Consider the following 13392-nt stretch of genomic DNA (forward strand, 5'->3'; position numbering starts at 1 on the left):
ATAAATATTAATGAAAGATTTATGTGTAATGAAGCAAATTATTCATTTTATCTTCTAACTGTAAGTTTTTTCCTGTAATGGGAAACTTGCATGAATTTGCTAAAATATGAAAGAAAGCTCTTTCAGTGGAGTATAATCATGCGTAATTTCATATATTCACATGTAACTATGCGTAATGACATAGTTATATACATGCACACACGTTCATATGAGTGCATAATTACTGAAGCAAACAGATCATTTAAACACAATACTTTTGCAAACATCAACGCATACACAAATGCATCCACACAAACATGCACAAGTATACACACATACATGTGTAAACACATAGAAAGATATACATACTTATATATAAAAAAAAGCATACTTAAAGCAAATTAAAATACTTTAAAAAATTAATTCTTTTTTGAACAAAATGACATTAAGTTTTACTTACAACAATTTGCTTCATCACTGCCAGTAATGCAATTTTCGTAATTGTTACACAGATTTTTTTCATTGATACATTTTGAATTGTCTAAACAGTTATGGCTATACTTTGGACAATCTGTAATTGATAATAATAATATAATAATAATAATAATAATAATAATAATAATAATAATAATAATAATAATGATAATGAAAATAATAATAATAATAATAATAATAATAATAATAATAATAATAATAATAATAATAATGATAATGAAAAAATAATAATAATAATAATAATAATAATAATAATAATAATAATAATAATAATAATAATAATATAATAATAAAAAAACAACAGTAACTGAAGATCTCGCATTTGCTGAAGAACACAGAGAGTCTATAGCAGAAATGAGGCTGAAAATCCTGAATACGCTTGAAGTTGTAAGACATACAAGTATGAATGATAGAGAACCGCTTCATAAACTCTCAAATACAAACCAAATAAAAAACAAATCCAAATTGGCAACTATGTAACAAATGAAATAATACGAGAATTAAAACCTGATTTTACTGAGTTAAATGAAATTATTTACGCTTCTGCTAGGGCAATTGAAACCAGCTGTATGCCCCCGAAAAAACAAAGAAAACAAAACCTGGGAAGAAATCAAACCTGGAGAAGTAAAATTGAAAAAGAGATTGAATTTATGAGAGGGGAAATATCAATATTAAATGAACTAATATGTGGAAATGATGTAAGATCCAGAACAGGAAGAAAGATGAGAAAATTTGGATCCTCACCAAGAGAAGAACTGATATCAATAAAAGAAACGCTGAAACAAAAAGTCCAAGCAAAAGCCCAAAGAATACGAAGATTTGAGAAGAGAAACAAGTTTTACAAGCAAAATAAGCTGTTCACATCCAATGCCAAAAAATTCTACAAAGAAATAGGGAAGGAGAAAGTAACCGTTAAAGACGCCCCTCCCATGGAAGAAGTTCAAAACTTTTGGAAAAGGATTTGGAGTGACAAGAAGACGTACAACATAAATGCAGACTGGATTATACAAACTGAAGGATCCTACCAAAATTTACAACAACAAGCATGGGAAGACATCACAATAGCAGACCTAAGAAAGGCACTCACGAAGGCCCATAATTGGAAATCCCCCGGTAAAGATAGGGTGCCGAATTTCTGGCTCGCATCGCTCCCGTGCGCACACGGTAAGCTAGTTCAGCTGCTCAATGGAATTATGAGAGACCCAAAGAAAACACCTGAATGGTTAGCAAGTGGCATTACTTACCTACTCCCAAAGAATAACGAAACCAGCCTTCCAAAAAACTATCGGCCTATAACCTGTCTATCCACCACGTATAAAATCCTAACATCTATCCTGGCGGAGAAAACATATGCATTCATGGAGAAGAACGATATTTTCCCCATTGAACAAAAAGGGTGCCGCCGAGGCTCTTACGGATGCAAAGATCAACTGCTAATCAATCGTATGATCCTTGAGAACTGTCACAACAAGCGCAGAAATCTCAGCACCGCATGGATTGACTATAAAAAGGCCTTCGACAGTATACCGCATCCATGGATCTTGAGATCGCTGGACATCTTCAAAATTTCCCCTGTGATTTCAAACTTCCTGAAGCACAATATGTCGTTGTGGAATACGAATCTCCAATTATACCACTCTAATGGAGTACTTGCCTCAGAAAATATAAACATCAACTGTGGAATTTTTCAAGGTGACTCACTTTCACCTTTAATATTCTGCATAGCCCTAATACCCCTTACAAGTGAATTAAACAGAACAGGGTATGGGTATAAAATTGCCAATAAAAAAATAAGCCATCTATTTTATATGGATGACTTAAAACTTTATGGTAAAGACAATAATGAACTTGAAGGCCTATTGCGCACCATGAAATCATTCAGCGATGACATCGGGATGGAGTTTGGACTTGAGAAGTGTGCCAAGGCCACTTTCCAGAAAGGGAAAGTGAAGACCACAAATTCAGTCGTGTTAGATGTTGACACAGTCATAAGAGAGCTTGAGCAAGAACAAACATACAAATATTTAGGGATAAATGAAGGCTCTGGTATTCAGCATGCAAGCATGAAAGAGAAAATCAGGAAGGAATGTTATAGGAGAGTTCGTGCAGTCCTGAAATCTGAACTAAATGCACGTAACAAGGTGTTAGCTATAAATTCCCTAGCAGTTCCAGTTGTTACTTATAGCTACAATGTGTTGAACTGGAATATGAGTGAAGTAAAGAATATAGATAGAAAAATACGCAAGCTGCTGAGTTGTAATAGGATGCACCACCCAAAGGCAGACGTAGATCGCCTTTACCTTCCCAGAGCCCAAGGAGGTCGAGGCCTGATCCAATTTGAACTAGCTTACAAAACAACCACAATTGGACTGGCCAAATATCTCGAAATATCGAATGACTGGATGCTAAAGCTCGTGGAAAATCACGAGAGACGAAAGAAGCTTCATTCTATCATCAAGGAAAGCAAAAAATTTGCTATTGATTTCGTGCAGGATACCCAAACTGAACAACCCGAGGGAAGTACGGCAACTATTGTTGCAAAGAAGGTGAAAATGATGGCAATGAAAAAAGCGCATGAGCAATTGGCTGATAGGTGGGAGGAGAAACCTCTGCACAGCAAATATGTGACCCGCAGCAAACAAGCTGATGTTGACCAGAAGCAAACCCATCAGTGGCTGCGGAGCTCAGGGCTAAAAGCAGAGAGTGAAGGTTTCATCCTGGCTGCTCAAGACCAAAGCCTATCAACCCGGAACTACCAGGCCAATGTGATGAAAAATGGAGCAGACCCAAAATGCCGATTCTGCAACGACATGATTGAAACAGTGGACCACCTAATCTCTGGATGTAAAGTCTTAGCACCAGTGGAGTATAAATTAAGACATGACAGAGTTGGCCAATATCTCCACTGGCTAATAAGTCGGCATTACAATATCAAAACTGCCGACAAGTGGTTTAATCACCACCCTGAGGCTGTAACTGAAGGAGAAAATGTAACCATTCTGTGGGACTTTCCAGTACATACAGACCGAACCATCAGGGCCAAATAAACCAGATATTGTTGTGAAAGACCAAAACAATAAAGTTTGCTTATTGATCGACATGAGCATCACCTGTGATCATAATATCTCAGCGAAAGAGTTTGACAAGCTCAGAAAATATAAAGACCTACTCATTGAAATTGAGAAAATGTGGCATCTCAAGGCGGTTACAATACCAGTGATCGTAGGAGCACTAGGAATGATCAAGAAGGGAACCGAAAATTATATGAGAATGATCCCTGGCTTACCATCCCTGCAAGAAGTGCAAAAGATTGTCTTAACTGGTACATCACACGTATTGAGAAGAGCATTGTCGATGTGAGAACTGTTGCTGCTCATGCATTTTAATTTAACTTTAAAAAAAAAAAAAAATAAATAAATAAAAAAATAAAAAATGAACGAACTACTGAGTTTGGTTTAATGGCCTACCAATATACACTATGAGTTTCTTTGCCCTAGGAGTCGGGAAGACACTCGGCAAGAAATGGAAGAAAATTTGAAAGAAGAAGAAAAAAAAAGTAATAATAATAATAATAATAACAAAGTAGCACCAACAATCATAATTAACAAAGTAGCACCAACAATCATAAAATTCATAGAGCACTCTATAAATAAATGGCAAACAGTCCTACACCTCCAAACAAAAGAGGGACTCATGAAAACCAAAGACATCCCCATTAGAAGAGGAATATTCCAGGGAGACACGCTCTCTCCACTCCTTTTCTGCTTGGCACTGTCACCTCTATCTGATATGCTAAATAGAACTGGATGCGGATATAAATGTTACGGCAAAACGATCAGCCACCTTTTATATATGGATGACCTAAAACTATACGCTGCAAATGACAAACAGCTGGAAACACTATTAAAGACAGTTCATGGATTTACCAAAGAAATAGAAATGAAATTTGGATTAGAAAAATGCGCCAAAGTAACCATGAAAAGAGGAAAACTAGTTAAGAGTAACAACATCACACTAGATAAAACCAATGAAATAAAAGAATTAGACCAAAGCCAAACTTACAAATACTTAGGAATCCATGAACTAGATAAGACACAACACACACAAATGAAAGAGAAAATAAAAAAAGAATATTATAGACGAGTTAGATCAATACTAAAAACAGAGCTCAATGCTAAAAACAAGATAATAGGTATCAACACTTTAGCTGTCCCAGTTATAAGTTACAGCTACAATATCCTTAACTGGACACGAAATGAACTGTCCAAAATAGATAGGAAAACAAGAAAAATACTGACAGGATCTAGGATGCATCACCCAAAATCTGACATAGAAAGACTATATATACAACGTATAGAAGGTGGTAGAGGCCTTATACAGCTGGAAAACTACTATAAAATAACCACCATAGGACTGCAAAAATACCTACTTCAGAAGGAAGGAAAACTGATCCAGATAGCAGCAAAACACGAGCAAAACAAAAAACTGTTCTCAGTATTTAAGGAAGCTGACAAATACAAACAAGAAATCATACCACCTAATAAACACAAAGAAGACGAAGAAGATGATGAAGAAACAACAAAAGCTATAAAACAAATGAAATCCAAAATAAAAATAGAACAGCAACGAGCCATGATAAAACGATGGCAAGAAAAGCCCCTTCATGGTAAATACTGCACTAAACTAAACGCAAACGAAATAGACAAAGAAAAATCCCAGCAATGGTTGAGAAGCTCAGGACTCAAAGCAGAAACAGAGGGATTTTTAATTGCAGCACAAGACCAAAGCCTCCCCACCAGAAATTACCAAAAACATGTAATGAAAAGAAATATTACAAGTAACTGCAGAATATGTGGAGATGGACAAGAAACAATAAATCATATTATCTCTAGCTGCCCAGTCCTGGCTAAGAAGGAATATATTCACAGACATGACAGAGTTGGAACCTACATACATTGGAAGCTATGCCAACATTATGGAATAACAACAAAAAAAAGATGGTATAGGCACACACCAGAAAAGGTCACAGAAAACGAGAAAGCAACCATACTCTGGGATATGCCGATACACACAGATAGAGAAATTAAGGCCAACAGACCAGATATAGTTGTCAGAGATCATAAAGAAAAAAAATGCTTTCTAATTGATGTATCAATACCGGCAGATAACAACGTGTCTCTAAAAGAAATGGAGAAACTCTCAAAATACAAAGACCTGGAAATAGAGGTAACTAGAATGTGGAACCTGAAAACAGAAACAATTCCTATCATAGTAGGTGCATTAGGCATGATAAAAAAATATTCAGACAAATACATAACAAAAACACCAGGACTTACAAACACATATAACATACAGAAAATTGCACTACTAGGCACTGCACACATCCTACGCAGAACACTTTCCATACAATAACCATCAGAGCATCACAACAAATCACAGCACATACCCAAGGCACACAGAGCTGCGCTCGGTAGTGAAGTGAAAGCACGCTATAAAAATAAAACTACTGAATAATAATAATAATAATAATAATAATAATAATAATAATAATAATAATAATAATAATAATTATAATAATAATAATAATAATAATAATTATAATAATAATAATAATAATAATAATAATAATAATAATAATAATTGTTGATTAGAAGTCAAAATATTTTAGCTGAATTTTTAAGATTATAATTCTATTCTGTATTTTTGAGATGAGGAATTATGTACGCTATTTACAATGGCACAAGGAAATGAACTAAGGTGGAAAATGAGACTAAATGTACTATAGAAAGCAAACTTTCCCAAACCAAACATCACTAAGAAAGAAAAGTTTGCTATTAAAACATCACAGAGTGACAGTTTCATTATAATATTTCCAGTGGACAAGGGCAATGCTATGGTAGCGATGAACAAGTCTGAATACTCAGAAAAACTGGCAAGTCTGATAAGTGATGGTAGCTACAACAAAATAAAGAAAGACCCAACTCTTAAAACAGAGAAGTTGTCGCAGATCTTAATCAAGAACAAGGATCACTTTATACTAATGAAGTACAGACAACTGACTCAACACTACAGTAAGCTATCACACATGTACGGTCTCCTGAAGATTCATAAGGATGGTATTCCATTAAGACTCATAGTGAGCTGTAGAGGTTCAGAATGTCATCCACTAACTTACTTCCTTGTGGATATAATCAGTCCATTTGCAGGTAAGTCAACATCGTATGTGAAGAATTCCACTCACTTCACAGAATTGATCAAGGATACTCCCACTGGATCCAACCAGATGGTGAGTTTAGATGTAATAACTGTTTACCAAAGTCCCAACCAATGAAGCATTATCAATGATTCAAGATAAACTAGTGACAGATACCTCTCTAAAAGAATGCACAAGAATACTAATAGAAAACTTGATGGAAATGTTGACTTTCTTCATAGAAACTACCTACTTCAGAGTAGATACTGATATATATAGACAGGATGAAGGTTTAGCTATGAGTTTGCCATTATCACTAGTAATAGCCAATATATACATGGAATACTTTGAGAATTTGGCTTTAGGATCAACAGCACTAAAGCCAACCCTATGGCTTCGATATGTTGATGATGCTTTCATACTCTGGCCCCACCAAAAGTATTTCCAAGTACTACTAGATCATGTAAACTCAATAAAGCCATCCATACAGTTCACAATGGAAAAGGAAAAGGACAATTGGCTGGCTTTCCTGGATGTATTAATAACATGCACTGAATATGGGTTCTTGACATCCGCAAACCACAAGCCAACTTTCACTGGAAAATAGCTCAACTTCAATTCCCACTATTCATACATTATAAAGAGAGAGATTGCTCAGTGCCTAAAACATTAAGCAAAGACTGTAAGTAGGAAGCCTGGTACATAGCAGTAAGAAATGATCAGGCTAAGAAAAATCTGCTATGCAACAACCATCCAAAGAACATACTATCCACTCCAACTAGGAAGAGGAGAGAGAGTCTGTCTACCCCATGTCAAAGGCCTCTCAGAAAAGATGCATAAGATATGCGGTCCATATGACACCAGGACAGTATTGAGAAGAAGTAATACACTTTGCAAATATCTTCTGAGTAAAACCACCCATAGAAGAGAACATGACCAAAAACTGCATGTACTCTATCCTATGCAGTTGTGGTAGGTTATACAAAGGCGAAACATACTACCCACTTAAAGTAAGGGTACAGGAACATTGTAAAGCTGTGACATGAGGGGATTTTTTATTCTTTTAATTATTTCAGTCATTTGACTGTGGCCATGGTGGAGCACCGCCTTTATGTTGAAAAATTGTGTATAGTTGATCATGTATGGAAAAATGGAGACTACCTCCCACTGTGGGATGAAGTTAAAATAATTGACAGAAAACACCAGTGGAAAATATGAAAATTAAAAGAGGTTGCACATATGCTAGGACATAATAACCTCCTAAGCAAATCTAGTGCAGATATGAATGTAATATGGGAACCAGTGTTAAGAAAAGATAAAATACTAGGTTTATAAGCCCTACAATTCATTTTATAATTGCTCACGGGCATATAGCATAGTGGATAAGGGCATGGGCTACTAAACCTCAGATGCTAAGTTCAATCTCAGGCAGTGACTTGAAAAATAATATCAACAGAAAAGTAACATCAGCAACATACTATAGGAATGAGAACAATGTACTCCATTAGTCAAATAAAGGGTTGGGTTCCAAATTCCGCCAGAACACCAGCTAAAATGTTGTGATAACAGCAAACAAGATGAGGACATCTATCTGTCCATTGTAAATAAGATTATAATTTCCCACTTATTGGGGAAATTCAATCTCATCTCCAGATTACATCTTTTATCTTTCACTTGTTTCACTCATTGATCTGTGTCTATGTTTGAATGCCATCTTCAAAGTGACCCCAGTCTGGTACAAGGATGTAAAAAAACCAGCACCAGGTGAAAGGAAACAAAAATACAAACATAAAGTGACACACATACACACGCACACATATAATGGGTTTTCACAGTTTCTGTCTCCCAGATTCACTCAAAAGGAATGATTGGCCCAGTGCTATAATAAAAGACACTTGCTCAAGGTGTTGCACATTGCGAAACTACATGCTTGAACTTGAAAGTGCATACTTGCAAATTAAGTTTAACCACATAGCCAATGTCTGTAACGTCTGCAATGCATTTCAATTTGCTTGATCACCAGTAAAAATGTAATATGGATATAGATATTGTAAATATACATTCTAAAGATAACATTAAGATACAATAAGATTCTAAAAAGAAACCCCTTAAAACAATCAGTTATTTAATATTTTGAAGAGCTGCCTTTCCACAGGCTACTAACAATTCTCATACACTTTTCATATAAGGTTAAAGTATTTATATTCATCATCATGATGATCATTTAATGTCTGTTTTCCATGCTGGCATGGGTTGGATGGTTTGACTAGGGACTGGCAAACCAGGAGGTCGCACCAGGCTCCACTCTGATCTGGCAGTGTTTCTACAGCTGGATGTCCTTCCTAAGGCCAACCACTCCAAGAGTGTAGTGGGTGCTTTTTTACATGCCACCAGCTCAGGAGCCAGTCAGGCAGCATTGGCATTTGCCACATTCGAATAGTGCATTTTATGTGCTACCAGCACAGGGGCCAGTTGGGGCAGAGAGGCTGGCATTGACCACGTTTGGAAGGTGCTTTTTATGTGCCACCAGCACAGGGAGCCAGTCAGGTGGCACTGGCAACAACCCATGCATGCATGGTGCTTATTGTGTGCCACCAGCATGAGAGCTAGTCAGGCGGCACTGGCATCAGCCACAACTACAACTTCCATTTGATTGTGATTTAATTTGATTTTGATTTTACTTGATTCCATAGGTCTCCTCAAGCACAGAATGTCACCTGACAATTCAAAGGTACTTTTTAAATGGGTTGGTTATACAACACTGGTGTAGGCTACGACTGTGATCTCACTTTACTTGCTGGGTCTTCTCAATCACAGCATATCTCTAGAGGCCTCAGGCTTTCATCATTGCCTCTGTGAAGCTCAACGTTTGAAGGTCGTGCTTCACCACCTCATCCCATGTCTTCCTGGGTCTCCCTCTACCATAGGTTCTTCCAGTGTTAGGGAGTGACACTTCTTCACACAACTCTCCTCATCCATACACAGCACATGACCATACCAGCGCAGTCATCTCTGTTGCATGCCACATCTGATGCTTCTTATGTCCAACTTTTCTCTCAGGGCGCTTACACTCTTTAATGTGTGCACACTGACATTACACATCTAGAAAATCATGCTAGCTTCATTTCTTTCAATCCTACACATGTCTTCAGCAGTCATTGCTCAAGTTTCACTGCCTTGAAGCATGGCAGTTCACATACATGCATCGTACAATCTACCTTTCACTCTGAGCGAGAGGCTCTTTATCACCAGTAGGGGTAGAAGCTTTCTGAACTTTGCCCAGGCTATTCTAGTGGTAACACTCTGAGCATCCACCCCCACTACAGACTTGGTCACCAAGGTAGCATAAGCTATCAACTACTTCTAGTTTCTCCCCCTGGCATGTGATGGAGTCTGTTTTCTGAGCATCTGTGGTGTTTATTGCTCCTGTGCATCTGCTGCACACAAAAGCTATCTTCCCAGTTAACCTGCTTTTGATGTAGCTGCACCTCTTAATTTGTCTATAGCTTACACTGGGTACATCTTGTGGAATTTCTACCTACATCTTTTCTACAGATCAAGCAGGGCCACCTACTTCAAGGGGTTTGTGATGTGTTCACCTTCTTACTTACTAGGGCTTTAGTTTTTGCAACATTGATTCTAAGGCCCATCAGTTCTAAACCTTGCTTCCACTTTAATATCAAAATTTAGCTTGGTAGAGAGATTATGGAAAATGGAATCCAAAAACAGGTATAATAAAGGAACTCAAAACAGGAACTCAAGTATCTGTAATTAAAAGTGATGATATTTATCTTTTACTTGTTTCAGTCATTGGACCATGGCCATGCTGGGGTACTTGAGGAATTTTAATCGAACTAATTGACCCCAGTGCTTATTTTCTTTCTAAGCCTGGTATTTACTGTATCAGTTTCTTTTTACAGAACTGCTAAGTTACAGGGACATAAACCAATACTTATTGCTAAGTAGCAGTGGGGGACAAACACACATGTGTGCATGCACACACACACACACACAAATATATATATATATATGTATATACAACAGGCTTCTTTCATTTTCTGTGTACCAAATCCATTCACAAGGCTTTTGTCTGCCTAAGGCTATAGTAGAAGACACTTACTCAGGTGCCATGCAGTGGGACTGAACCCAGAGCCATGTAGTTGGGAAGCAAACTTCTTACTATACAGCCACACCTGCACCTATATTCATTAAGCTTGACACAAATTAAATGTCCTAATATTTGCATTACATTACATCCAGCTATGTCAACGTATTCGAATTTTGATATATGGGTATGGTATCTGTTCTGATAAAACATATAAAACTAGATAATGTTGCAAAATGTGGCCTCCCTTCTGTACTAACATGGCTCCAACAGCAAAAGTTAGCTGTAGGGAAAGGGCAAATCAGCCCAGCAAGCCAACTTACCCAAAGAAGAAGTCATGCACTGCTGGGTGTCTTCAAAACACGCATCTTGTGGAATGTAGTTCCTTGCTAATTAGTTTTACGCTGACTTCTGTTTACCACTCCCCTACACACAGAGACTAGCTGTCCTTATATACTTGTACATTCATCTAGAATCTTCTAAAGAGTCATGTTATGTTGTATCTTTCAGAACTTTATTCTGAACCAATTAATTTCCTAGTTGCTAGGAAAGTCATACTCCCCATACAACACCTGACCTATGAGACATGTCATTTATCATGTGACACAATTCTGGAATTTTCTCTGATACTCTAACATGATACAATATTATAGAATGATTACACAGGAAACTAAACAATATTACATAATTATTACTCAGAAAACTAAACACCTTTACCAATTTACCAGAGAATATCATAGATAATACAAACAGAACTTATTCTCTCCTTCATAACAATATGGTCACCCTACAACAAATAGAAACAAACATTGCATATTTTGAAACTGCTCACTACATACTGTCTGGTAGGTTTCCCACCTCTCAGTGTATTTTGGTACCTAAACATTTAGTAGAAACATATGGTACTTGAGTAACTTCCTAGGAATTAAAAGCATAGATTTTCAAATTTGTTGTTTTTGCTTAACTTCAGTTCTGATTGAGCAGATCTATGATGAAAGCTGTTCTGAATGTGATCAATGATCAAAATTATGAAAATAAAAATCAAAACTATGAAAAGTCAAGAGTAAATAGAAATGAATTACTAACTTAATTCAGGACAGGTTCCATTATAAATGTTGACACTATTAATTGCCAGTCCCCCGGTCTTGATATCTGCAATGAATGTAAGAAAACTTGTCCCTGCTGGAAGCTGGAATTGTCCTTCATATGTTCCATCTCTTAGACTAAAGAAATATTCATTCCAAGCAAGATGATGTGAAACATCTCCATTAGAGTTCAACTGATTTAAAATAACTGAGAAATTCCCAGTTAGTGCAAAAGCTGTAGTAAACTTGAAATTCACACATGAATCTGCCAATGTTTCGATGGGTGACAGCATTTTCCCCTTTGTTCCTATAATCTGCATACTACCTGTAAATCAAAGAATATTATCAGAAATATTAGCAGAATTACTGAATTGCAAAGCAAACAATTGAATTGGTGAAAAGTCAGAGTTTCTACCTTTTCTTCAAAAATAAGTCCTTATTTGTTGAAACATTAGCAAATAAGTTTACTGTTTCTTCCAACAAATAAAAAATTTCAAATTCCAAACAGAAAGCTTTTTCATCAAACGGACTGTTCCTTATTTTAGCTTTCTCTGACAATATGCAGATAAGAGACAAATGTTTCTCTAGCTAGGATGCTGTCAGTTACAAGTAAATTTTCTTTTATGATAAGCTGAGCCATGCAGTCCAACGAATTAATTTTACAAATCACTTTTCCAAAGCAGCCATTAACAGATTATATTCTTCTGCAATACATCTATATATCGTATTTGCCAGCATGTAAGATGTACTCCTTTTAAACAAGTATATATTTTGAAAAAAACAACAAATTTAATATGTTTCTTCATGCACTCATATACCATCTGTAACCAAAAGCTAAGACACAGTGTGCTCCAGAGTGGGAGTGAATTTGGAGTTTTATAATTGAGAAGCAAACTTCTGATACAGTTGGCCATGTATGCATAAAATCCAGATGGGGATAGCAAAAAATATTGCAGGCATTAAGCATTATCTAGGATGCTAGATGATGCAAGGAGTACTTGAGTGAAACAGAGAGTGAGGGAAAAGATCATGAAATGAGGGGAGTGAGAGAGAGAGAGAGAAGAGAGAGAGAGAGAGAGAGAGAGAGGAGAGAGAGAGAGAGAGGAGAGAGAGAGAGAGAGAGAGAGAGAGAGAGAGAGAGACTGACAGATAGAAAGGAGAATGTAAAAGACAATGTTTAGGCTGAAAGTTAAGTGACTACTATACTTACCAGGAACTTTAAAGAAACTAGTACCATTATCTAATACCGGTACCCATCCATATGCAATTTTATAACCACAGTAGTATTTTGTTGTGAAATCACATGGAATTGAATCAGCTGGTAAGGTAAAAAATAATATAAATTGAAGCAATAAATCAGTTGATCGATAATGATGATGATAAGGATGTAAATAGTTTAAATGACCTTCTTAATCCCAGTGATTATATAATTTCAACAGAATGCCACATCATTCTCCTTCTTAGAAGAGCATGAATACAGCATGGGATGACAGCCATGTTGCATTTTCTTCATGAATGAAAATAGAAAGATGTTG

At 36.4% G+C, this 13392-nt stretch overlaps 1 protein-coding gene across 1 annotated transcript in view; it reads right to left on the reverse strand.

The window, feature by feature from the left end:
• Positions 1-13392, reverse strand: part of LOC115209480 — a 447652-nt gene that overhangs the window by 390318 nt on the left and 43942 nt on the right. The window contains exons 9-11 of the mRNA XM_036501652.1: positions 13068-13175; positions 11859-12182; positions 440-550 (exon numbers count right to left, since the gene is read on the reverse strand). Coding sequence (XP_036357545.1) covers positions 440-550; positions 11859-12182; positions 13068-13175 — 543 coding nt within the window. The remainder of the gene's footprint in view (positions 1-439; positions 551-11858; positions 12183-13067; positions 13176-13392) is intronic.

Source organism: Octopus sinensis, linkage group LG3, assembly GCF_006345805.1.
Source record: "Octopus sinensis linkage group LG3, ASM634580v1, whole genome shotgun sequence".
In the NCBI taxonomy this organism is placed as follows: Eukaryota; Metazoa; Mollusca; class Cephalopoda; order Octopoda; family Octopodidae; genus Octopus; species Octopus sinensis.